The sequence below is a fragment of the Tarenaya hassleriana genome, unplaced genomic scaffold, assembly GCF_000463585.1.
Source record: "Tarenaya hassleriana unplaced genomic scaffold, ASM46358v1 Cleome52, whole genome shotgun sequence".
Taxonomy (NCBI): Eukaryota; Viridiplantae; Streptophyta; class Magnoliopsida; order Brassicales; family Cleomaceae; genus Tarenaya; species Tarenaya hassleriana.
In genome coordinates, this window is record NW_010967884.1 from 204,561 (window position 1) to 229,365 (window position 24,805).

Consider the following 24,805-nt stretch of genomic DNA (forward strand, 5'->3'; position numbering starts at 1 on the left):
CAGGGATATATATACACACACACGGCATGACTTTTTTTTTTTTGTAAACCTTTTATAAATGATTTGTTCATTCTTTTTTCAAAGTACATGAATCAATCGATCTATCAATATACAACATAATTCACGCGTTAAAAAAAGGGGTCGCATTAACTAAATCAGAGCTCTGAAAAATTGCCGGCAGAAAGGAATCACATAGTATGAGACTCTTGTTTTTAAGTGTTTGTTCATGAGATGATGTTTTCAAGACATGAACAGAGCTTCACATTGTGCCTTTGTGTCGTCTGGACTCGTAACTGCAACAACAGAGACAGAACATAATTGAAAGAATATCCACGGTTCTGCATATATAGATTTCCGTCCGCAAAACGGGCGCCCGACTGAGATATATATCAAACCTACCGGTATGACCAATTGTTTTGTCCGACGTGTAAATTTCGTAATCATTTCCTCCCTGTCCAAGAAAATAGTTTCGCATTTCTCAGATTCTAGACAAAAAGAAAAGAACCTGATGGTTAAGTTAAAGGCGTTACCTCATAGGTTTTGTCACCAAAGAAGTGAATTTCATTGAAGTCCTTGAGGTACTGCAAGCAGTATGTCTTGTCCCAACCCTTTGGGAAAACCTGTTGTGACCATCATAACCACGGAAAGAGGCTCTCAATGACGAGTAACATGAGTTACTTTAGACCGATTGAACGTAAATATCGTAGAAATTTTACGTCATTCTACTCACATCAAAGCTTATTTGCCCTCCTATGGAGAAAGTGAGATTAAGATGTGAGAATTTCTTACGAAGTTCAGCCACCATCTTCGGTCGTATATTGTGAATCTGAAACAAAACGTTAAAGATAGCAATACAAAACGGTTAAACATGTTACGAAATCGGGCCTGGTAAAAAGAAAACCTGAGACAAATAGTTCATGACCTCGTCATATTTCTCAAATTCGTCTCTTTCGTCTTGGCTGCAGTTACGACCAATTGGTGACACATTGAGCATTCCATTCCGGAATTCTATGAATGTCCCCCTAGAATACAGTCCACGAAGAAAATCTTTAATAACTTTAAGAGCCAGAAAGTCTGTTCAAATGCAAATTGGTGATCCATGCACCTTTTGATTGGGATGTCCAAATCTGCAATGTAGTGTAGCGTATAGTTTATAAATTCCTGCACCATCAGTTGCAGACTATCATGACAACCATATATATACATTTACATATACATATACACACATACATGCATACACTGCTGAGCATCCATAATTTTAACAAGTCTCGCTGCTGAGCATCCATAATTTTCAGATAATAGACCACTATAGAAACACTCAGCAAACCAAAAGACAAACATATGTCCTCACCTTGAGTTTATCTTCTCCAAGGAACTGTTTCAGGTCCTGAGAAAAAAATATATATATTCAAACAATTAAGGTGGTATGAGAAAAGGGTACGGAAATGACACACGAAAAACGATCAAACTGCTATATTTTGATAAATAAAAACCATAGCTTCGATCGTGTCTATTTCCAAACAATACCAAGTGAGGAGTACCTCTGTTCCAATGAGTTGCCCATCTTTATGGGCAACAAGACCATTCTCAGAAAACGCATAATCGTAGTCGTTAATAACTGCACAACAACAACTAAGAAAGTTAAGCACCAGAATACCAGATGCATACTTTCGGGATGACAAGCAAGAATCCCATCAAGAGAGTAAACATCAATGAAGGCTCTTTCAAAATCAAACAAAGTAAAGCTGAAACATTCATTTCCATCTCCAATTCCTTCTTTACCACAAAATCTCAAGTGCCCAGACAAATTCTCTGTACATCTGAAGGACTCATATTGCAGGGGGCATCTAACAAAAATGGGAAGATCCTTTTATGAGGACGACCAGACTCTTTGTTAAGATACTGAATTGAATGGACAAGATACGAGGAAAAGAGGCACTAGAACTCCTGCCGCAAATTCAAGCTGGTCGGAGCATCGCCATACCTGATTTCCCGAGTTGCTCAGATATCTTGATGAGATCAGATCCACCGACCACACCGACAGTCACAACCTGTAATTGACAGAGACATTTCGTCGAACACAAACCAAACACAAAACTTTGAACAAGTATCACAATCGAATCTACCACAAACCTTACGCAGATCGCGCATGAAATCGAGCATTTCTTGAGTCGCCGTCTTCCTAGGGGCCGTGAGAGTTCCATCGACATCGAACAAGGCGATCACACCGGGCTTCCTCGCCGGCATTGTCAATGGGGAAGAAACAACGAAGACGGAGAGTTTTTGTTTTCTCAAGACTGAAATGTCAATGGGGAAGATGCGAATAGATCGAGCCGATATAAGAAAATAAGGTGTTGCTTAAGATTTGCTCCTCACTTTAGGCATAGAGATTGATGCTACATAGATATTAGAATTAAAAATAATAACGATAAAGCCAAAAGAACCCCCATAGAACGAAAAAATCTTAGACTAAAAAGAATCATCTAATATTAATTTTTAAATTAAAAATTAATTATATAATTTCATTTCATTTTAAATTTATATAAAAATCATCAATTATTAGTTTTAATTAAACAAATCATTAACTATTAATTTTAATAATAAAAAAATTATCAACTATTTAAATTATTTTTAAAAATATATTTTAATTTTAATATAAAATATATAAATTTTAAAAAAATATATAAATTATAATCGCAATAAAATTTAATATTTATATAAATTAATTACACTATAATATTTAGATTTTATATAAATATCATTCTTTATTAAATTTATAGAATAATATTATATTTTTTACAATTTTATCATATATTAATGTTTGACATATTACAAACTTTCAATTTGTTTTTAATAAAAATTTAGTAATTAAAATATTATATAATATGTAATTTATATATATATAGTCTAACTTAATTCAATATGGTTGGTCATGTCATCTTGATAGATACTAATTTGTGATTCGAAAATGTTTTATGAAACCATTACTACTGTTAATGTATTTACATGGTAACACACACCACTAGGAATAAACTCACGTGTGGAATGTCATAAAGATGGTGCATTTGGTCAAACAACGAGTTATAACATGCGAGAAGATGTCCTCCGAGGATTGGACTGAGCCAGATTGAGATCGGACCAAACCGATTTAGGGTACGTGACGAGTGAAAAAGTTTGTTTTGTGTCTAGTTCGGACCAGACCGGTACTTGATACATCCGGGCCGAATTAAGACTCAGAACAGGACTGGTTTTCACTGTCCGCACATATCAGATCAAGTCCGAACCGACCTGACTCTTGAAAAAGTTTCTTTTTTCACTTGTTTAGGATTTTGAAAGGGAACACTATCCAAACTTAAAAAAATATATATTCAAACTCAAAGACATGACCTAGAGACCAAGAGAAGCATTCTCTTTGTGATCTATCTATATGGATATGCATAGAGTAGTTGTGTTTTCGATCCTACGTGATCTATTATAGGTCTCAAATCGTTATATTTTGAGGTTTTATCGAATTTGAGATAATTATTTGATTTCTATTATGATATACACATTATTCGGGTTTGCATGATGAATTTTTATGATGTTTTATTTTTATTTTTATTTTTTTGCTTAAAACCTATAAATCAATCATATTTCGGTTTGATAAACTTTTATTTTAGAAACCCATAATATAACCCAACATTTATATATAGGGACATAATATTTGTTCGTCCATATAAATATACATGCATATAAAAAATAAATATATATATATAAATGAAATACATGCTTATATATATGCTCATATGTTTATACATATAAATACACTTATATATACACAATATATATATATATATATATATATATATATAAAATACATGTTTTATGTTTGTACGTATAAATACAAATATATATATATACAATATACGTATATATAAAATATATGTTAATATATATACTCGTCTATTTGTATGTATAAATAAAACATATATATACATAATATTAAATATTGAACTTTAACCAAATTTTCAGATTAAATACTCAACTATCTCATTTCCAAATTAAATACTCAACTATATTTAAACTGACAAATAAAAACCAAACTTTTCAAATTTTAACATATATCTTAGAGATAATCCAAAAAAGACCTTGTACTTTTTTTTCGTCGCAATTTAAACTCTATACTTTTTTTTAATCCAAAAAAACCCTATACTTTTCAAAATTTTAAAAATTATACACATTCATATACACATATTAATTATTATAAGCACAAAATTAATTACACATTTATTTTCCACAAAATTAATTACACATTTATTTTATATATTTATATGTATATATATGTTTCTTATATATAATGATTTTTAGGAAAAAATACATATATCACACATATATAAAACATATATATAAAATAAATGTGTAATTAATTTTGTGGAAAATAAATGTATAATTAATTTTGTGCTTATAATAATTAATATGTGTATATGAATGTGTATAATTTTTAAAATTTTGAAAAGTATAGGATTTTTTGGATAAAAAAAAGTATATGGTTTAAATTGCGACGAAAAAAAGTACATAGTTTTTTTTTTTGGATTATCCCTAAGATATATGTTAAAATTTGAAAATTTTAGTTTTTATTTATCAGTTTAAATACAATTGAGTATTTAATTTGGAAATGAGATAATTGAGTATTTAATTTAGAAATTTGATTAAAGTTCAATATTTAATATGTGAATCTCCCTATACATATAGGTATAGTTGCATCATCTTTGGTGATGGAACTATTTTCGTCACTACTGCGACGCAATAGTGACGTAAATACTACGTCATTTTTTACGTCACTTTTACGTGTATGAGTCCGTAAGTATTTTGTACGCGTAGATTCGATATAATTAGAAATTTATATCGCACTGAATAAGCAACCGGAACCAATTTATTAAGAGAATATGAAAATGATATGAATCAAATTTAATTATAACTATAAGAAATCATTAAAATAAAAAAAACAAAGCAATCATGAAAGAGAAGCAGTGTAGTTCGCAGGTTCAGGAGCAGTCCAGTACTGCTTCACAGCGTACAAAATCTTCTCTCTTTGGTGAGGTCCCTTCTCGTGGTCGGCTATTCTTCCTTGCCACTGCAACCCTTTGGTTATTCTGCTGACCTGAATCAAGATATCAACATCGTCTCTGATTATTATTCCACCTCCTGGTCTCAAAATCCGGTCCATCTCCACCAATATATCCTCCGGTTCGCATTTCTCCCGGTACAAGCTGAATACCGAATCGGCGTGTATGAAATCGTACGTTCTCGGGTACGTAGACATGGCTTCGCACCTAAAACCAAACCGAATCAGCAGACCAAAACTAAACCGTATCAAACCAAAGCTAGATAAGGAGCTAACCAGTTCTGGTAGGTTCCAATTAGACCGCGTTCGTAAACGACACCAAGTGTGTTGACACTGGACTCAACCGGCACGATGTTCATGACCCAGACAGGATCGTCAACGAGAGCAGCTGCGAAGCCTCCTAAGTAAGCGTTCATGTCGAGCAAGTTTCGGTATCTTCCTCTTTCGGCTAATTGGTTGTCTAATGTCTTGTAATAAGAAACCCTAGTTTTCCACAGTTGCGTGTTCTCCAAGAAAATATCCTTCGTGATCCCCTCCACTTGGCCACTGCTTATTCTCGGAGGAACTGCATTGAGTCTCGCCGGCCATTTCTCCAGTTTGGTCTCTCTGACTTCTGGCAATGGCGTCAGACATATCTCCAGCTTCGTATACCTAAGTTGAAAAACATCATATAACAACATTACAGTTTGGGTATAAAACTGGGTAGTCTGAGAAAGTAGCAGGACTAACCAAGCCATGTCTGGATCAGGATTCATGCAGAATTTTGGTTTATTAAGCTTCTGTCTGGTTTTCTTGCAGTGAATGTGGTTAAAGGGCTTCTGCCAAATCGCGAGATCGTCTTTCTGCACGAGTTTTTTCCAGCACAAGTTTCTCGCAACACGCTCGATTTGAGTCTGTTCGGATTCCAGATCTTCCATCGTCCTTTCCCACCCTTTCCATCGGTTCTGCCAATTGATGGGCGGCCCCGACAATATCCAATACCCTCCTGGCCTTAGAACACGATCAACCTCCATCAGATAAGTCCCATCTGCGTGTACATATCACATGAATTTCAGAAAAAGGCCGTGATCCAAGCATGAAAAGACAGACAATCCTTTTGACAATATACAAAGGCAGTTCTAACATGGGTAAGTGAGGACAGAAGAGAACTCGTACCATGCTGTCCCCACGGGATGAGACAACGAGAGCAATGAGCCAAGTCGAAAGCACGAGAAGGGTAAGGCAGCCGAATTGTGGCCATTATTCCGATCATTGCAGGTACGCCTCTCTCTAGAGCAAACTGCACTTGAGCTTCGTGTGTGTCTCTTGGTGCAAACGACATTGTTATTATGTTTCTTGACAGAAGATATGCCCCAAAACTCGCCACCTGAATCCATGAACACCATCATCAGATTAAGTCACCCAGATGTGAACAATCTATAAAGTAGTGTTTTTTATTAGGATTCGATTCCAATGTAGTAGATAGACCAAAAAAAATGTATAATCTATGAAAATCTTGAGTTATTTTGGCGTAGTTTTCATTCTTGGTTGTTTTCCTGAAATTTGAAAAAAAAAAATGCTAGTATTTTCAGGTTTAATGGGTCACACACTCGAGACAAAATTGTTGATATATGTGTATATATGGGCAAATGATGTTGAAAAATGTGAATGAATTCACATAAAATCATCAAATGAAATGCATATAAAACCATGATAAATGCTGATTATATCTCATCCCATTGTTTGAGCAATCGTCTATCCAACTTATTATAATTGTTGTATTGAATAAATTTACTCCAACGACTTACTAAAAGAAAATAATAGGCGAGCAATTATGCATTCTTGCAGTGTAACCTAAGGAAAAGAGAAGCGACGAAACATGAACCGGCAGAGAGAAATTCTATACGTACCCCGCAGCCGGTGTCAATGGCTGTACGGATGGATCCATCGGTGAGATCAATGAGCCGTCCGATATCATCGATGTACGCGTCGGCGCCACGTGGAAACATCGTGCCGCCCCCGGGAAACCAGAACCGGTCGTTCTCGTACCGGACCCAGTTCTGGTCCTTCTTCTCCACCGTGAGCTCCGTGTGTGGCACGTTGGCGAACCATGACACGTCACGGCTTTCCGGCCAACGGAACGGCATCTTGTAACCGTACGGCGCCGGAATCCGACAGCGTAGGACCTCGTCTCTCTCAGGGCAATGCCTCTCTCTGTACTCGAGTCTCTCCCTCGGGAACTTCAGCGATCTCTTCTGGTCCTCGCACGGCGTGTACTCGCTCAGCTTCACGTCGCACGCCGGGAAAGTGACTTCACGCGCCGCCGTGGGAGGTGGGTCCTCCGCCGTATGGTGTGCTGCGAAATCGAGATCCCGAGGCATAAGGGTCTTGTTCAATCCAACGCATCCGACAGCGGAGGTGTCGTCGACGGTGGCGCGTGGGATCACCGCCCGAGAGTGCTGCCATATCCCAAAGAGGTAGCTGGCGAGGCAGAGGAACGTCACGATGGTTATGTAATAGATTTTGGATTTCTTCATCCTCGCCGATGACACACTCGAAACCAAATTCATTTTTTTCCCGTTCTTAGATGTACAAAAAAACACGCGTACAGGTGTGATGCATATATTTATACATAGGCGTGTCGAGTGAAATTTTCAAGGTCCGATACGAAGTAGTTCGAGTACTGGTGAAGGTGAGATGTGTAATGACAAATGGGGGGGAAGCGAGTGAGCAGCACGCGCCGAAGGGTCGGCGAGTCAACGGGGTTTAAATAATTACATTACATGACAAAGAGCTTTTGTTGGATTAATACAGCGTGCGAGCTTTGCCTGTTGAGGGCACAAACGGGACGGAGGATATTGCCGTTCGCTGGATTTGTTTTACATCGTTTCCTTGTTTTTTTTTCCCATATCGGATTATTTCTAAAACCGGGATAATTGTGGAATTCGTATATATTAATTGAATGTACATAAGGTAAAGTATCTTGTATTTTTTGGAATGTCATTAATGTTTTTTTTCCTAAACTTACCTTTGATTTAACCATTTATGTGAATTCATAAAATAAACTTTCCCAATCCGTATCTTTGTTGCTTTCCAACGGAGATACGGTTGAGGAGCCAGGTGGCTTCGCTCTCCATTGGGAATTAATTTTCTGAAAAGAATATATATATATATATGAGGCGTAATGTTGGGCCGAAGACAAGCCCATATTGTCTATCACGAGTCTGGCCCATTAAGCCCAAGTGTTCTCCAACGTGATCGGGCCGAGAACAACCTAGCAAGGACAGAGATAGCCTCGTGTCCAAACAGTCCTCAAAAGCATGGTCTTAGACTCGTGAACCGGATCAGCCGATTGAGTGGCCACACCACCGGAGAAGAAAAGATCGAGGCGGAAAAATGGCGGGGGCGGGCATTGGTCTGCCATCCATCAGTTCTTGCTTCTCCTCTCTGCCTAGTTTCCGCCGTCGCCGGTGACGGACATTGGTCTGCCATCCATCAGTTCTTGCTTCTCCTCTCTGCCTAGTTTCCGCCGTCGCGGCTTCTCTCGGCGCAGATCTTTTGCCGGTAAGTGTGTTTGGAGTGGATGGTGGTGAATTTTGATATTATGAATTGTGGGATTTCGTTGTGTGGAAGGGAAATTTAGTTGCTGTTTTGATTCCATTGGGATGGAATCGAGGAAATTATGCTGAATTCTACTCCCATTTGCGTGAATCCGCTAAGTTCTTTTTCTTTTACCTTTTTTCACCTGATGTATTGATATTTGTTAAGTGGCTGCCATGAGTGATGATCCAATTCGTGAATGGATCCTTTCGGAGGGAAAGGCGACCCATATCACAAGAATAAGTTCTGTTGGTGGTGGATGCATCAACCTCGCAAACCGTTACGACACCGATGCTGGTTCCTTCTTCGTTAAAACGAACAGGTAAAATACTGTTAGTCTATATCTTCAGCCAGAACAAAATCTTCATGGATCGACCAATGTGACATGATTCTTGACTTAAATGGACATGTGACCTATGATGTTTTTGAAACCTGGTCAGGAGTATTGGACCCGAGATGTTTGAAGGAGAGGCTCTTGGCCTTGGGGCCATGTATGAAACCAGAACCATCCGTGTGCCGAAGCCATTCAAAGTAAATGAATATTCTTTCTGGTGTATGCATTCCGTTATGTTGGTCCATAGTCTTAAATTACACTCTTGTTTAAAAATGGCAGGTGGGGGCATTACCTACTGGCGGATCTTTCATCATTATGGAATTCATAGAGTTTGGAGCATCTAGGGGCAACCAGGTGTGGTTCTGAACTTTACTTGAATCTTCCATAGGAGCATCGAGTTTCCTTTCTGGTTTTCTTTAATTGGTCATGGTTCTTAGTCACCAGGCAGAGTTAGGGAGGAAGCTAGCTGAGATGCATAAAGCTGGGAAGTCCTCCAAAGGCTTTGGCTTTGATGTCGATAACACAATTGGCAGGTGATATGAAATTTCTGTTGAAAAGGCTTAAAGCTTTCCCTTTTGTTATCGGTGATTTTTCTTTTATACACAACAGAGCTACGCCCCTTTCCCATCTAGTACCCCACAGATCAATACTTGGTCATCGGATTGGATCCGGTTTTACGGAGAGCACAGATTGGGTTACCAGCTAAAGTTGGCAAGGGATCAATATGGTGATTCTGCCATATACCAGAAAGGTTTTGGTCTCTCTTGTTAATTTTATGATTGCTAAGGCCCAGATTAGGTGAGATTTATAAGGAAACTAATATGGAAAAACTCTATCAACAGGTCATAGACTTATAAAGAATATGGAATCTCTCTTTGAGAATGTCGATGTGGAGCCTTGCTTGTTACATGGAGACCTTTGGAGCGGGAACATCACTTACGACAAGAACGGAGAACCCGTTATACTCGACCCTGCATGTTATTGTAAGCACACCCTTTACCGATAATCTTTTACATGGTTACACAAACCAAACTTGGTCAATCCGAAGATCATGAAACTAAATCCTCTACAGATGGGCATAGTGAGGCAGAGTTTGGCATGTCATGGTGTGCAGGGTTCGGACCATCGTTTTACAATGCATATTTCGAGGTATACTCTCTGAAAAATCCTTTTTCTTATCCATTGCTTAAAACCAGGATCATTGTTCATCGAGCTTGTGACCTGGTTTTTTACTTTTACTCTTCCATTACCTAAAAGATCATGCCGAAGCAACCGGGATTTGAGAGGAGAAGAGATGTATACTTGCTGTATCATTACTTGAACCATTACAACCTATTTGGTTCCGGCTACCGTTCCTCGGCTATGTCAATCATAGATGAGTATCTTCTGATGCTGAAGGCTTAATGTTCGGACACACTTCCAGGGAGTTGACTTGTACGAGATGACTATGCTGTATCATGTCTTGTATCAACTTCACGATATATGTCTTCATGTGAATAGGGTCTGAAAATATACATACAAGGGCCATTTTTCTTGTTCTTTTAAACAGCTTTATGGCCGAAGCCTAAATCCCGTTTATATTCAATGATATTCTATGTAAATATATTGGCTAATAATTTTTCTGTGCTACTATGTTAATTTTATTGTAATTATTGTGGATATATAAATTCCGGTTCGGTTTTATTTGGATTCAATTTATTTTTTCGGATATTTTAACTTTATGAGATTTACATCAAAAACCATATTCAAGAACTTAAAGAAAACTGTAAAAGAGAGAATATAAAACCAAAATGGAGGAAAAGAGATAAATGGGAGCAAAAATATTTATGTATTTTATTCCTTTTACTCTACTTCTTATATAGACAATCACATATACTCACACCATTATAATCACCAATATAAACACCAATACATATAATAGTTTGTTATAATGACGTAACAAATATTAACAGAAAATATTCTCTAAATATTCTCTAATATGCCCTCCTCAAATCTATTACTTCTATATAGAAAAAATAGATTTGACGATCTTCAAATCATTAAACTTCAATCTTCTATCTTCAAATCTCCAAATGTCAAGCACACCTTCACGGTATGAACTTTCCAAAAATGAAGCAAATAGCTTCAATGAACGCAGTCATTGTGACCGGAAAATAACCGATCGGATGGATATCGATCGGATAAACTAATGGAAAAGTACTTCCGAGAAATTCGGATTAACTGGTAATGAAACTCAGTATCGGATATTACGACTAAATGAGTCATGAACCATAGACGAAAAGAGATTATGACGAAGAAGAAGAAAAAAGATGATCTACTGAGAGAGGCATGCAAGAGACATAGACGGTTAGAGTAGAGAGACAACGATGAAGAACACCATGGTAGAATCCATGGTGGACCATGAAATGGGTTGATGCTAGGAACCGTTTCGGATCCTTTTCTGAAACTTGAGTAGAGATCAAAGCTCTAACTGTGAGACAGAGATTTAGGGACGTATACTCAAAACCCTACAATCAGGTGATGGACAAAAAAAGAGAAAAGAGTGCTGAAAAACCCAGAACCCGGTGAAAATCAAAATCCTGAACTCTCACAGGAATTTTGACAAACGCCTGGTAGGCAAATATTTCGCTCAGAGAATATAAACACTCGTAGAAATAGGTTTTTCCAACATGAAAGAAGAACACAATAAAAAGAAAATGATAGAAGAGAGAAATGCAGCGAAGAAGCAGATCAAGGTCTCTAATACCATTTTAAATTTATGAGATTTACATCAAAAGCCATATTCAAGAACTTAAAGAAAACTGTAAAAGAGAGAATATAAAACCAAAATGGAGGAAAAGAGATAAATGAGAGCAAAAATATTTGGATTAATCCCATAAAAATTACTGAACTTGTCTATGACTGGAAAATTAATTCCTAGACTTGCATGCTTCCATGAAAATTACTAAACTTGAAAAATATGTCAACGGAATACCTAAACTTGCTAAAAACTGTCACAATAAATTTTGACCAATTGTTGACTACACGGCGTTAAATGTGGATGACATGGCAGTACATGTGTATTGCCACATCATAATTTTTGCCACGTCGATAAAATAATTTTAAAGTTCGATTGGTTAGACCGATATTAAACTGATCCGGTTCAATTGTTTTTTTTTTAATTTCTTCTCTTTTCATTTTTTTTATCTCAATCGCGATTATAAACATTACCCAGTAGTCAACTCCATAGATCTATATGTTTCAAGTTGTAGGAATTTTTTTATTCTCTTCGGAAATTTGACTGCATTCTCTTCGGAAATTTGAATTTACAGTGATCAACGTATGAAATCAAAACAATAGAACTTTTCCGAGGGTTTTAGATCTCTGGTGCTCATAATCCAAATTCTTATTCTCTTTAAAAGAAGATCCAGGATAGAGTGTAGTCATCAACAGAAACAAAACAAAAAAAAATCCAAATAGAGAGAAACCCATAGAAACAAAATGTTGACATTAATTAGTTTTAGAACAACAGTGAATCTGGAAAATTTTGAAATCAACCCCAGATCTAGAAAACCATAACAAATTCAAAGAGGAAAAAATCATAACAAAAATATGAAAATTCTGATGGATTGTTAATCAGAAAGATCAAACTGACGGAAAACATTAAAACGAACTACGAGGATAAAAGAAAAAAAGGACATAATCCAGAACAAAGAAGATGAAACAGATGATCCCATCATTTACCCAAAAGAAAATCGGGTTTCATATATGCGTAAAGAGGAGGAAGAGAACATAGTAAGAAGAGGAGAAATGGAGGTCCTGCATTAACAGTGGGGAAGAAAGGGAAGAAGAAATAGAGAATAGTGGATGAGTTATTATTGTGCATTATTCCTTTATTATTTTTAATAAAACCGATTGAAACTGGTCCGATTTAATTCCGGTTCAATAAATCGAATTTTAAAATTATTTTCTGTGATGTGGCAATACACATTTTCTGCTATGTCATGCACATTTAACGCCGTGTATATCAATCGTTGGTCAAAATTTATTGTGACAGTTTTTAACAAGTTTAGGTATTCCATTGACATATTTTTCAAGTTTAGTAATTTTTATGGAAGCATGCAAGTCTAGGAATTAATTTTCCAGTCATAGACAAGTTCAGTAATTTTTATGGGATTAACCCAAAAATATTTATGTATTTTATTCCTTTTACTCTACTTCTTTAATAGACAATCACATATACTCACACCATTATAATCACCCATATAAACACCAATACATATAATAGTTTGTTATAATGACGTAACAAATACTAACAGAAAATATTCTCTAAATATTCTCTAATAGGATATCCAATTCGATTCGGATTCAGATTCGAGTTTTAATAATAAAAAATGTTATTTTATAAAGAAATTTATAATTTCTTTTATACAAAATTTGAATTTGATTTTTCGGTTTTAAAAAAATTGTAATTATTTTATTCTTATATTTCAATTTGGTTTATGAATTACCAAGCTACATCCAATGTGTTGCTAATTGTAATAGTAAGTACTTTTCATTTGTTAACCCGTTGAATTTATAATTGTTATTTGGAGTACACTTATTTTTATTATATTTCGAAACGAACAAAGTAAATCAGGCTTTAATAAATCTAGGCTCTAGCTACTGCTGATGCGACGCCGTTTAACGCGGAGGGGGAAGAAGAAGAACGCCAGAGCTTGTACCATGCGTTTTTATTTTGTTTGAAAACGCAGGAGTAAGTTGCACGAATCTCCTCGCAATTCACAAGTCACGAGAGCGTTTCCCGATCTCCTTTTTCCTTCTCCATCCATCCATTTCAGATCCATAGAATCCGTGAAGAAGAATATCCAGCTTCATCGGCTCTTTCTCCAGGTGACCATTCTCTTTTGGATTACTCCCGTTTTCTCTACTTGATCCGTTGTTGATGATCTGAATCTCTGTCGGATGGAACGAATTTCTGGAATTCAGGTGTGTTTTGCAGTGTTCGCGGTTACCATTTCGCTCCGACTTTGCTATTTCGAGCATGGTCGAGTCTTTGCTACATTAGAAAATGGTAAGGCCTTTCAATTTCTAGATTTTAGTCAGATAATTCCCGAGAACTGAGATCATACTACATTGGAAATTGGCTTAGATGTCGGCAATTCTTAAATTACAACAATATACAGGACAGAGATAGGATTTGTTGTTCTTGTTCTGAATGGGTCAGTATGAGATTATGTTTCCAATGTTTATGCCCGAATCTGCTTGCTTGAAATTTTCATTTCAACTTACTGTTTTACACTGCCTATTCTCCTTTTACATCTCTGTATGATCTGCAGGTTCGCAGTTATCGATTTATACCTATAGGTTACCCAGCTAACTAGTCATTTGTGCTTCTCCGTGATTTAGCTAACTAGCTAACTAGCAATTATGGATCCATAATGTCTTGTTCTTTTCTGGGACTTCAGTGCTGAGATGCATTGGAATCAACTGAGGAGGAGGGCCATCAAAGTTTTGAACTCATTTTCACACTGGTGTTTTTATGGTGATGAGTTGCTGTACTGTTTCAGGGCATATCGACAACAAAATACCCACAATAATCATGAAACTCAAAGAATGTTTGAAAATCCAGCAACCGTCCCTTCTAACAGTCCTCATCTCCGAAAGTCTGGTAGCAAATCTGTTTTCTCAGATCTAGGTAAGATCAATTTATTGGTTTCTGATGTCAGTCTTTTTCAAGTACTCATCAATTACATGGTCATACCTGTCTAAATCATGGATTCAGATATGTTGAACGGAAAAAGTGCCTTAAAACCTTATTAGTTTTCACTTTCTCTGTTTATCGAGATATGATATGGCTGTCTATTCCATATGTAACATGTTATGAGTTATATTACCTATGTTTCAGATTCTACTTTTTGACATATCCACCTACGGTCTTTTAATTTGTAATTGGGTTTTATTAAGGTGTGAGCGAGGTTCTAGGTAGCATATCAGATATGGGTGACTTGAAGAGTTCTAGCTCACCCCGGCCTGGAACAATGATGGCGCCTTCCCCTATATTCTTGTGGAGGTTTAAGGTTTGTATTCCATAATTGTGTTCTAGATAGTATATGTACGTAACATTGTTCTAAGAACTGCTCTGTAAAAGTACTCGAATTTGATCAAAATTTTCCCCTTGAACTAAATTTTCAGGTCCTTTTGTTTCTCCTATGGTCTCTCTGTTGTTGCAAGGTCAGTTCTGTTGGTTTAGATTCTTGAAGTTTTTTATGTGGATATGATGATCTTGGTTATTTTGTTGCTGCTTGATGGGCAAAGTTTGATTTGATCTGCTCTGTTTAACAGATTGGATGGGATTCAGTCATGAGAATGAGTGTGGACTTGCGAGATTTATTCTTGTACGAGGTGTTTCTTTACTACAACCCTCTTCTTCTAGTGGTGAGCCGAAACTTTTCTTTATCTATGTCTTGACTTCTTTGGACTGCTGATTATTGTAGATACTCACTTCAAGCTGGCTTTGAATATAACAGACAATGGTGGTTTGGCTCTGGGGAGCAAACTTGTGGGTTTTTTCTCAAGGAAGTGTTAATTATGCCAAAGTCTTTGACCTTGACCAGAACCACCTTAGTCATAGAGAGATATGGAAGGTATTTAAGTTTGAATTCTGTATTAAGTTTGTCCATACCATACCTCCGAATTTTCAACATGTCTTGATCTGCCGTATATTGGCCACAATTGGTGGTTGTTGAGGTTATCTATCAGACCTGTATGTCTTATCTATCTTCTACATCTTGTTTTTTATTCTATCTTGTTCTATTTTTCCTTGCAGTGTGGAATGTGGATGACAATCATCGTCCCAACTAGCATGACAGCGTATCTTTATCTGTATTCCCATGGAGAAGTATCATTGGCTGCTTCACAACCGGTATAGAATCTGCCACATTAGGCTATGTAAAAAATCAATATTTAACCAAATGTTTTCTTCTGCATCTTCACTCTGCTACCAGTATGCACACAAGTCTAAGACTTGTCTAAGGCTTCTTCTTTATCTGCTACAGGTGCTCCTGTACCTTGCTATTGCTTTGGTTCTGATATTTCCCTTTGATATTTTTTACTTGTCGACTCGATATTTTCTGCTGAGAACATTATGGCGTATAGCTGTTCCACTGCAGGTACGCTTTTAAGTACGAGTCAGTTAGAAATTTAAAAACGTGTATCGAAGGATATTGTGTTATATCTGATGTGAGACATGTGTTTTACAGTCTATTACATTTCCGGACTTCTTTTTGGCAGATATTCTGACTTCTATGGCAAAGGTATGGACTTTCTAGTATTCCTTCATAATTCAAATACAGCATTATGACTTGCTATTAATTGTACAGTGTTGCTTTTGTATTTATCTTTTGTGTTTCTTTTTATTCCTTCAGCTGCTAGGCTGCCAGTATTTGATTCTCATTCATTGTTTTGTATTGGTAAACTTATGCAGGTTTTGTCCGACTTAGAACGATCCGTATGTCGGATGGTACACAGACAGGTAACTGCCTTGATCAATGAACTCATTTACAAATATTATTGGATGAAGTGCAAGGCTTTGTGCTGACTCTGTGATACATATTTGGAAGGATCCCATTTATTGGACCTTACTTATCCATCGACCTAGCTTATGTGGTGACCTTTGTCTTAGAGGTGTTTTTGTCCCTATAAACTCCTCAAAGTAACACATCAGATGAATATGAGGGGCTCAATTAGATGCAAATTTGTTGAGTATCTGTTATCTTTATCATTATCACGTGTTATACAAGTAAAAAGGGCCCCTTTTATGTCAGGATAAGGAGATCTTGTTGGTTCTATATTTACTATTGATCTGGGATGATTTGATCAAGATGTAGCTACTAATGGCCGTCGAGCAAAGAAACCCAGAATTTCTATTAGCCAATCCATCACTATACTTTTATAATTTACCTGCGTGAACCTTGGTTGCCTGTCTAACCTGGGTTAGCTTCAGATCTTGTTGTCTGTTGTGAAATTCCCCATAAGAAACCAGTCTAAAGGGTGGCCGTTAACTTCCAGGTTGCAACAATAGCTTGGTTTGAAGCTGATTCTGTCTGTGGCAGTCATCAAATCGCAATTCCATTGGTTCTTGTTTTCCCGTACATCTGTCGTCTTATGCAATGTGTCCGGCAATACAAGGATACAAAGGAAAAATCAGCTCTTCTGAATGGTAAAAACCGCTCAACCCTCTTGAGTCTAATCTTACTATCCAAATTTTATTATATTAACCTCTCGATTCAAAATTCCGGATACATGGATAGACGCTATCACAATTCATAAACAAATGTTAGCCTCTCCGCTCTTTACCCTAGATGTTGAAATGTCATGTTATATTTTGGTTTTAATCATCTGCCCTACTAGATGTTCAATCATAAGACTTTCATTAGTGACAGCTCATGTCTCTGTCTCCATGGTTTCCACTTCTAGTGTTATAACAGCTAACTCATTGCGGATTTCAGCTCTCAAGTATTCAACAGCAGTGCCAGTGATTTTCCTTTCCGCCCTCAAATATCACGTCCTGCCAGAGAGTTGGACCTCATTTTACCGACCCCTTTGGCTTTTCTCGAGTGTCGTCAACTCGCTCTACTCTTTCTACTGGGATGTAACCCGAGATTGGGACTTGAGGTATGCACTTGTAACCAGTTCTAATCCACCAGACATTTTTGTCCAGTTGCTTCCGTAACATGTCTGGTCCTCTGCTTCTTGTCTGTTTTTCACAGCGGTTTCACTAAGATATTCAAGTTCAGCCGACCAAGTTACTTATCAAATCTGTTATACGGCCGCCAATGGGTAAGCCTTTCGAGATCAGTCAAGTCAGGCAGAGACGGGATCAACGCACGTGGGTAAATTATTGTTATTATTTTTGCAGGTGTATTTTTGGGTAATAGGAAGCAATCTGGTATTGAGATGTACGTGGACATACAAGCTATCAGCGCATCTAAGGCATAACTACATAACGGTGTTCACAGTATCAGCGTTGGAGATACTGAGGAGGTTTCAGTGGGTATTTTTTAGAGTGGAGAACGAGTGGAACAAGATCACTAAATCTAGCCTCCAACATCAATTGGGTGATATCTCTCTTGAACAAGAGAAGTTGCTCTCTTCTGCTGCCAACCTTCATGTATAGTCTACCATGTCTTAGCTTTCCTTTTTTGGCTCCCCAAACTCCTCTCTACTTTTTTTTCCCTCTCTTGAATCAGAATAATTCAATTTATATCTGAACTCTGGGATCTGGAACTTCGCATCAGGGAAAAAGTTTTTTTTTTTTAAACAATTGAGATTCTGTGAGTGAATGCATAGAAGCAAAAAAGGGAAAAAGTGGGTAAAAGGTGATATTCTTACTATCTTGAACTTTTGCGCTAGATAGTGGTGGTTAATTTGGGTTTTTGAATTGGTTTTAGTTCGGTTATATTTGGATTCTTTTTATTGTAGTAATATAAAAACTATAAATATCTGGTTTTTAAATTGAATTCGACTCGATTTTATTTTTGTTCGTATTCAATTTCAGTTTTTGTTGATACATAATAAAAGTAATAATTTTTAAAAGAAAAACCAATTATTTGTTTTGTTAGGTTCAAATTCTTTCAATTTTATAAAACGGTTGTGTTGTTCAACTTGGTAACAATGGATAGATTCATTTATTAGGCAAAATTAGTTGCTTCTAATGCAAAAATACAAAAAAAAAATTATCATTTAAGTTGCAGAATGAGCTTACTGTTGGGATGGCGGGGTAAGACCACCGAAGAAAATGTGACGACTATGACCATGAGGTGAGATTGTGACCACAACAACGAATTACGACCGTTATGGAATATGATCACGAAAAACACACGGTAAAGATGGAAAAACTCTCGTGACACATACATAATAGACGTTTTCCAAATAGTATATTTATCCCAAACAAAATTGTTTCGAGTAAAAGGCAAAATATTCTAGAAATACAACAAGAATTATGTTTTTTTTTTCGATAAACAAAACTTAGAAAAAAAAACTCTTATTTGAAATAGATAAATGATTGAACTCTTAATGATATAAAATCACCAAATGATAGCTTTATATATATGCATAATTTTACGTTACTTCATTTAATTAAACAAATTATTTATATTGGATGTTAATTAAACATTTAGTTTCTTTTTTACATAAAGAAAAGAAGTTTCATTCGATTAAAATTTTTTGTCAATTAATTGAACTTAACTTAACTTCATTGAATTTCCAATCTATTTTCAACAATCTTCATTAGGTTGCTAATTCCAAATAATCGACAATATATCACGACGACCAATGCATAAAGGATATGTATCGTTTATTTTTAAACTTTTCTTTAATACTAACTTCTAAAGATTCAAACAAGATGATCGTTGGATGACGCTTAAAAAGTCACCCTAAAATAAAGATCGTAGGAATTGTATACAAAGACGTTTACTATCAGAGTAAGAGTATTGATATCGAAAATCTAGGTGTAGAAAATGGAGTTAAGTAATAATTATTCTAGACTCAACAATAAACGCAAGTATATATATAATGTGTAACAAATAAGGTCGAACACATGGACAAGCAAACAATTGAATCAAACTTCTATTCGAAACTCGATATAAGGAAAAATATGGATGATGAGAACGTGACAAATATGTAGAAAGCAAGAAACAATCAAAGGAATAAACTATCAATGGCAAACACTATAGGTTTAGGGATTGTTTTACATGGATTTCTCTAAAGATTCAGATTCTGTGAGTTATAAATTCAATTCGGGGAATTTAAGATTCTATAACAGAGGTAAACCCTCTTGAGTCTAATCTTACTATCCAAATTTTATTATATTAACCTCTCGATTCAAAATTCCGGATACATGGATAGACGCTATCACAATTCATAAACAAATGTTAGCCTCTCAACACAATACATGTTCTATCTCATAAATTAGTTTCAAATTATAATCACATATCTCTATACGAATTAAAACTCTAACTTCATTTAAGGATAATTCCATTAAATACCTTGTATTTTTCTATCATCGTAATTTTAACCATTTATTTTTATTGATCCTATTAAACTCTATACTTATTATATCTAATAATAAAATATCTACACTTTTAAAAAAAAATGACAATAAAGTCCTATACGCAAAATTTGATTTTTCAAACATGGCAATAATTTTATCATATTCACATGACACATCATCAATTATCTATTATTTAATAATATTAAATAATAAAAGTAACAAATGGTTGAATATTTTATTATTATTATTAATTAATATTTATTAAATATGAGATGATTGATAATATGTCATGTGATTATAATGAAATTATTGTCACGTCAGTGGTGAAAAATCTATTTTTGCTGTCTAACTCTTTATTTGCCAATTTTTTATAAGTAGCGATTCATCCTTAGGAGTTTGACGGGGAGGAGGATAGCTAATACGTCCAAACTGCATGGCTCTGGCTCATCACCAAAACCCGAAAGGCCAAGTTCCACTCAGCTTTCTGCTGAGGATAACGCTGAAACTGCAAAAGAAACATGGGATGGGAAATCTGCAAGTACTATTGGCTCTTCAAACGTTGGTGGCAAGAATGTCCGAGATCACCCAAAGAAGGGTATGTACATTTGCTTCTGGAGATCTTTGAATGTCTTAATTTGTTGCATTTTCTTGTCTCCTTGTCGTGTTTTATGGATAAATTGCCATATAAGGCTGTACCTGTTGTGTTTTATTCTTATGCCGACTTAGTTGTTATGCTGTTTATGTCTGATTAACCATCCTTTTCCATTTTTGCAGTGCAAAAAAGTTGTTATCAAGCTCCAGAGGAGAATTGATAAAGAAGGCCAGCAGATTGTCCCTATGCTGACAAATCTGTGGAAGAGAATTCAGAATGGTTATGCGGGTGGAGGAGTGAACAATCTTTTGGATTTACGAGAAATCGATCAACGGGTAAAAAGACTCGAGTACACGGGAGTTATGGAACTCGCGTCTGATGTTCAGTTTATGCTCAAAGGTGCAATGCAATTCTTCGGGTTCTCGCACGAGGTATGATTTCCCTTTAGTTTCTGTCTTAACAATGTATAGTTTCACTTCCAAGTTTGATGGATCCTAAACTCGAGCTAAAACGAAATTTCGCAGGTGAGGTATGAAGCAAGGAAGGTACATAATCTCTTCTTTGGTTTACTTAAGATTGCGTTTCCACATACAGACTTCAGGGAAACAAGAAACGCACTCTCCTCCTCCGGCCCAATACCCTCTTTGGGTTCTGCGCCATCCACGAGATAATCAGGTAGCAGCAGTCAAGGGAAGAGGCAAAAGCTGATAAATGAGGTGGAACCCGAGCCAAGCTCCTCCCCTCAAAGGCCTCAACAAAGGGAGAACGCAAGGATCAGAGTGCATATACCACAGAAAGAAACAAGGCCTAGTACTGGTACTACAAGCCAACAACCAGATGACTCTTCATTGTTAGCTCACCCTGGTGAATTGGTTATCTGCAAAAAGAAGCAGAAAGACAGGGAAAAGTTTGTGATGAGGACTAGGCCAGGTGGGTCAAGCACGGCTGCTCACAGAACAGCAACGCTGGTCAAACCAAGGGACTCATCCAAACAACAGTGGGGAGCCGGAGGTGGTGAGACAGTTGGATGGGCAAACCCGGTGAGGAGGTTGAGAACAGATGCTGGTAAAAGGAGGCCCAGCCATCTATAGAGCTGTTTTTTTTTTCGTTTATGCACTTGAGAGATTTGCCTCCTCTCTGTGCATAGATGGCTGGATTGCGCATATACGCAAAGGGATGATGACCATAGTACTCAAGAATAGTAGTGTAGGCCCTGTCACGGATCACTCCTTTTGCACGCTGGTTCGTTGCCCCTTTGCTGATAAATACGGACATTACAGGTTCTCATATGACAGACGTGGGAAGAGTAGTAGTAGTTCTTTCCTACCGACAAAAGAAGTGTTACACTTTCCATCTGAGATCTGTGTTTGAGACATTTCAGTTCCGTTCACAGAGGAAAGGAATCAGATGAGAAATAAAAAGGCAATGTAACGTTTATTTACAGTTGGAGGAAGTTGTGGTCTTCCTCGTGAATGGGGTTTGAAATTATTTACATAGCGGAGGAGAGGAGAGTAGCCTCTCCATTTTTTCTTATGTACTATTATTGGGATATGAACAATTGAAATAACAAATGCAGAAGAAGCTTTCATAGTAGAGTCAGGTCAATGCATTGGAGGATGAATCAAAGTGTCAAGGATCGGCTTGGCCGACCATTTCATCGTCATCAGAGTCGGACCCATCTTCACTCATCTCGTCATCACTTGAGTTTTCCTCGGATGCAGCTCCAATGTCTACTGGTTTGGCATATCTCTTACAGTATTCTTCATGGTCGAACCAGAACCGGTCAGGAGAGTTAATGGGTTAGCATTATCGCCGAAAGATAAGGGCAAGGGTAATATCACCTTTCACTTTCTGTTCGTAGGCGGCACGGTCTCGCATCATCAGTGATGCAGCCTCTCCGTTGAATGGGTCTGATGGGTTTGGATACAGAAGAAGTTGTGGAAGGAACACCTCGAACACATTCACAAGGTCTGTCCAATAGTATTAGGGAAGAATGGGGGATGAGAGGCAATGGAAAGAAGGAAAATATTCTATTCTTTATTACCGAACATGGGGCTCCATGTCTGATTTATCACATCCAGACATACTGAACCGGAACTGCACACAAACATATACAGCCCCACGTCAGAGCTCATGAACACTCTGAAACCCAATTTCACATCAAGTAAAGAATTCACTCACCTCTCATCCACATTTGGGTGGTAAATCTTGTTGACGAATCCTACAGATGGAGATTTGTATGGATAAGAATCTGGTAATTCAACTCTTATCCTCCAGACACCTCCCTGATAAAGACCTGTCACAGTCAACCATTCGATGCATAAGCAGATGATGGAATTTCGAATCATATATATGTCGGGAGATTAATCCATCACAGGTTCATATCATTTGGTTCCACTGAAAGAGACTGGATTTGACTTTCTATCCTCAATCCGATGATTGATATAACACTGTAAAGCAGCAGTAAGATCTATGATAACAAACACAAAACTCAGCCGTCCATACATTTCTACGAGCAGCTTGTAGGCTTAAAGAGAGGAAAAGAGAAAAGACGATGAAAGAAGGGAACTTGTGGATAATTACTGTCAGTGGGTCCATGGAATCGAACGTAAAATGCTCGCATCTCGTCGTTGATCATCTCCACCTTGTAATCACTCATCATCCTATTTCAATCACAAAAATTTCAGCAAGCCCACAAAATAAAAACTGATAAAGAAGCATACCCAGATGATGAAATTTCCAGAAAAAAAAAAAAAAAAGCAAATCAAAGACATTCGTCAAGGAGAACTGACAGACAGTTTCATCAGGTCCATCTCCCTGCGTTTGCTCGGTGAAGACATGGCTGTTATTGTTGCTCTTCTTCTTCGTCTTCTTCAGCGTCTTCTTCCCAGGGAGAGAGAGAGAGAGATTCTAAGATGAAAAAGGGAATAACATAATAAGCAAACATCAGAGAGAAGGGCATGCCTTGCCTACCTCGATTTCTCGCAGATTCCTTAATCCTTCTCTAAGGGACTTCTTTGTAATTAGTTTATAAACATAGAAAGCTTTATTTGCCGCTGTTCTATTTCTCGGGATTTCCCCATTGAAATATTCAAACATAGTAATCTTGAATTCAGCCATTAATCAATTGGATTATGACCACTTCGTAAAAAATCCAAACTTTTTATTTATTTATTTTTATCTCACTCCAAGCCCCGTGAATATGAATAATCAAATCAATTACAGAGGAGATCATGGCACCACAGCAAATGTGCCATTTAATTCCCCATTTTTTTCATTACACCTAAATGGAATTATAAATGGGTCCACGTCACTGCCCTTATCCATTATTGCTGCATCTAGTAAAGAACGGTTATTGGAATTCAGTATTCAATCACGCAACTTTGTCGTGCCACGCCACGCGGTCCAAAAAAAAAACTGATTTTTTTTCTCTTAAATTATTGATAGAGAATATCATAATTCAATGATTATATAGTTAAATTGTATAGCTTAATAAGTAGTATCCATCTTCCCTTAATATTCTATAACCAAAGCGTAATCCATAAGTCATTATCTTTAATATTTAATAGTGTTGTTAAAGACGTATGGGGCAATTCAGCGGCGTTCTTGTCCTTATGTTTTTATTACAGAAGAACCAAAACATGAGAATACTTTAGTTATATATATATATAAAATAAATAAATAAAATATATTTATGGTAGAGTATCCTATTACTGTTGATACTGACATTTTTTTTTGGGTATCGGCGTAAACTCAACCACAATCTTTCGGACGCGGTGATAAACTCTCATGACTCCCTGTAATAACTTGTAAATCACGTGGAACAAGTAAACCATCCAAAGAGTGACAAGCTCGCAGGTGAGCAGAATTGAACCCATAATCTCTTGGAGAATCATGGATTATTCAACTAACTCGCCATTTGGACACTGATTTATTATTTATATCGATATATACGTGAACACTATATGAACAATAATTCAGATTTTCAATAAGTTATTTGTATTATTCACATTGTACACTTTAAAAAAAATAATAAGAAAAATTGTGTTTCTCATCCTCTTAAAACACACCTTTTTTCGAGAATCTTATCCCCTTTCTTACCAAAAGTGACATAATCAATTTATATTTTTTATTAACGATCTGATTTTTTGGGCCATTGATATT

The 24,805-nt window shown here is 36.6% G+C and overlaps 6 protein-coding genes across 8 annotated transcripts; 3 read left to right on the plus strand and 3 right to left on the minus strand.

Annotated features, from left to right (window-relative positions):
* Positions 1 to 120: 120 nt before the first annotated feature.
* Positions 121 to 2,373, minus strand: LOC104827595 (phosphomannomutase). The gene is made up of 10 exons (XM_010560790.2): positions 2,134 to 2,373; positions 1,985 to 2,051; positions 1,542 to 1,618; positions 1,352 to 1,387; positions 1,106 to 1,161; positions 923 to 1,022; positions 731 to 826; positions 531 to 620; positions 400 to 451; positions 121 to 293 (listed from the first exon to the last, which is right to left on the minus strand). The coding sequence occupies exons 1-10, from the start codon at positions 2,245 to 2,247 to the stop codon at positions 241 to 243; spliced, it is 741 nt and encodes a 246-aa protein (XP_010559092.1). The 5' UTR covers positions 2,248 to 2,373; the 3' UTR covers positions 121 to 240.
* Positions 2,374 to 4,964: 2,591 nt separating this feature from the next.
* Positions 4,965 to 7,655, minus strand: LOC104827597 (probable methyltransferase PMT16). The gene is made up of 5 exons (XM_010560792.2): positions 6,994 to 7,655; positions 6,260 to 6,470; positions 5,834 to 6,131; positions 5,381 to 5,755; positions 4,965 to 5,312 (listed from the first exon to the last, which is right to left on the minus strand). Exons 1-5 carry the CDS (start codon positions 7,651 to 7,653, stop codon positions 4,994 to 4,996), a joined length of 1,863 nt encoding a protein of 620 aa, XP_010559094.1. The 5' UTR covers positions 7,654 to 7,655; the 3' UTR covers positions 4,965 to 4,993.
* Positions 7,656 to 8,456: 801 nt separating this feature from the next.
* On the plus strand, positions 8,457 to 10,655 carry LOC104827683 (protein-ribulosamine 3-kinase, chloroplastic). Its single transcript, XM_019204233.1, has 10 exons — positions 8,457 to 8,483; positions 8,552 to 8,647; positions 8,852 to 9,005; positions 9,124 to 9,214; positions 9,297 to 9,371; positions 9,462 to 9,550; positions 9,650 to 9,768; positions 9,860 to 10,000; positions 10,090 to 10,166; positions 10,275 to 10,655. Exons 1-10 carry the CDS (start codon positions 8,480 to 8,482, stop codon positions 10,419 to 10,421), a joined length of 993 nt encoding a protein of 330 aa, XP_019059778.1. The 5' UTR covers positions 8,457 to 8,479; the 3' UTR covers positions 10,422 to 10,655.
* Positions 10,656 to 13,717: 3,062 nt separating this feature from the next.
* On the plus strand, positions 13,718 to 18,391 carry LOC104827598 (SPX and EXS domain-containing protein 1-like). Its single transcript, XM_010560793.1, has 15 exons — positions 13,718 to 13,889; positions 13,986 to 14,070; positions 14,567 to 14,694; positions 14,964 to 15,076; positions 15,192 to 15,230; positions 15,342 to 15,434; positions 15,527 to 15,643; positions 15,826 to 15,921; positions 16,055 to 16,168; positions 16,259 to 16,312; positions 16,483 to 16,530; positions 17,067 to 17,217; positions 17,507 to 17,672; positions 17,768 to 17,837; positions 17,917 to 18,391. The coding sequence occupies exons 3-15, from the start codon at positions 14,613 to 14,615 to the stop codon at positions 18,172 to 18,174; spliced, it is 1,401 nt and encodes a 466-aa protein (XP_010559095.1). The 5' UTR covers positions 13,718 to 13,889; positions 13,986 to 14,070; positions 14,567 to 14,612; the 3' UTR covers positions 18,175 to 18,391.
* Positions 18,392 to 20,463: 2,072 nt separating this feature from the next.
* Positions 20,464 to 21,931, plus strand: LOC104827600 (ATP-dependent helicase BRM-like). The gene is made up of 3 exons (XM_010560794.1): positions 20,464 to 20,644; positions 20,824 to 21,072; positions 21,166 to 21,931. Exons 1-3 carry the CDS (start codon positions 20,483 to 20,485, stop codon positions 21,310 to 21,312), a joined length of 558 nt encoding a protein of 185 aa, XP_010559096.1. The 5' UTR covers positions 20,464 to 20,482; the 3' UTR covers positions 21,313 to 21,931.
* Positions 21,932 to 22,056: 125 nt separating this feature from the next.
* On the minus strand, positions 22,057 to 23,916 carry LOC104827601 (ubiquitin-conjugating enzyme E2 6). 3 transcript variants are annotated; one of them, XM_010560795.2, is made up of 7 exons: positions 23,615 to 23,916; positions 23,438 to 23,521; positions 23,225 to 23,304; positions 22,823 to 22,937; positions 22,686 to 22,738; positions 22,483 to 22,611; positions 22,057 to 22,401 (listed from the first exon to the last, which is right to left on the minus strand). In XM_010560795.2, exons 2-7 carry the CDS (start codon positions 23,479 to 23,481, stop codon positions 22,271 to 22,273), a joined length of 552 nt encoding a protein of 183 aa, XP_010559097.1. In that variant the 5' UTR covers positions 23,482 to 23,521; positions 23,615 to 23,916; the 3' UTR covers positions 22,057 to 22,270. The 3 variants fall into 3 exon arrangements, with proteins under 3 accessions (XP_010559097.1, XP_019059768.1, XP_010559098.1); XM_019204223.1 differs by lacking the exon at positions 23,615 to 23,916 and having other exon boundaries at positions 23,438 to 23,608; XM_010560796.1 differs by lacking the exon at positions 23,615 to 23,916 and having other exon boundaries at positions 23,434 to 23,608.
* Between the last annotated feature and the right edge of the window lie 889 nt (positions 23,917 to 24,805).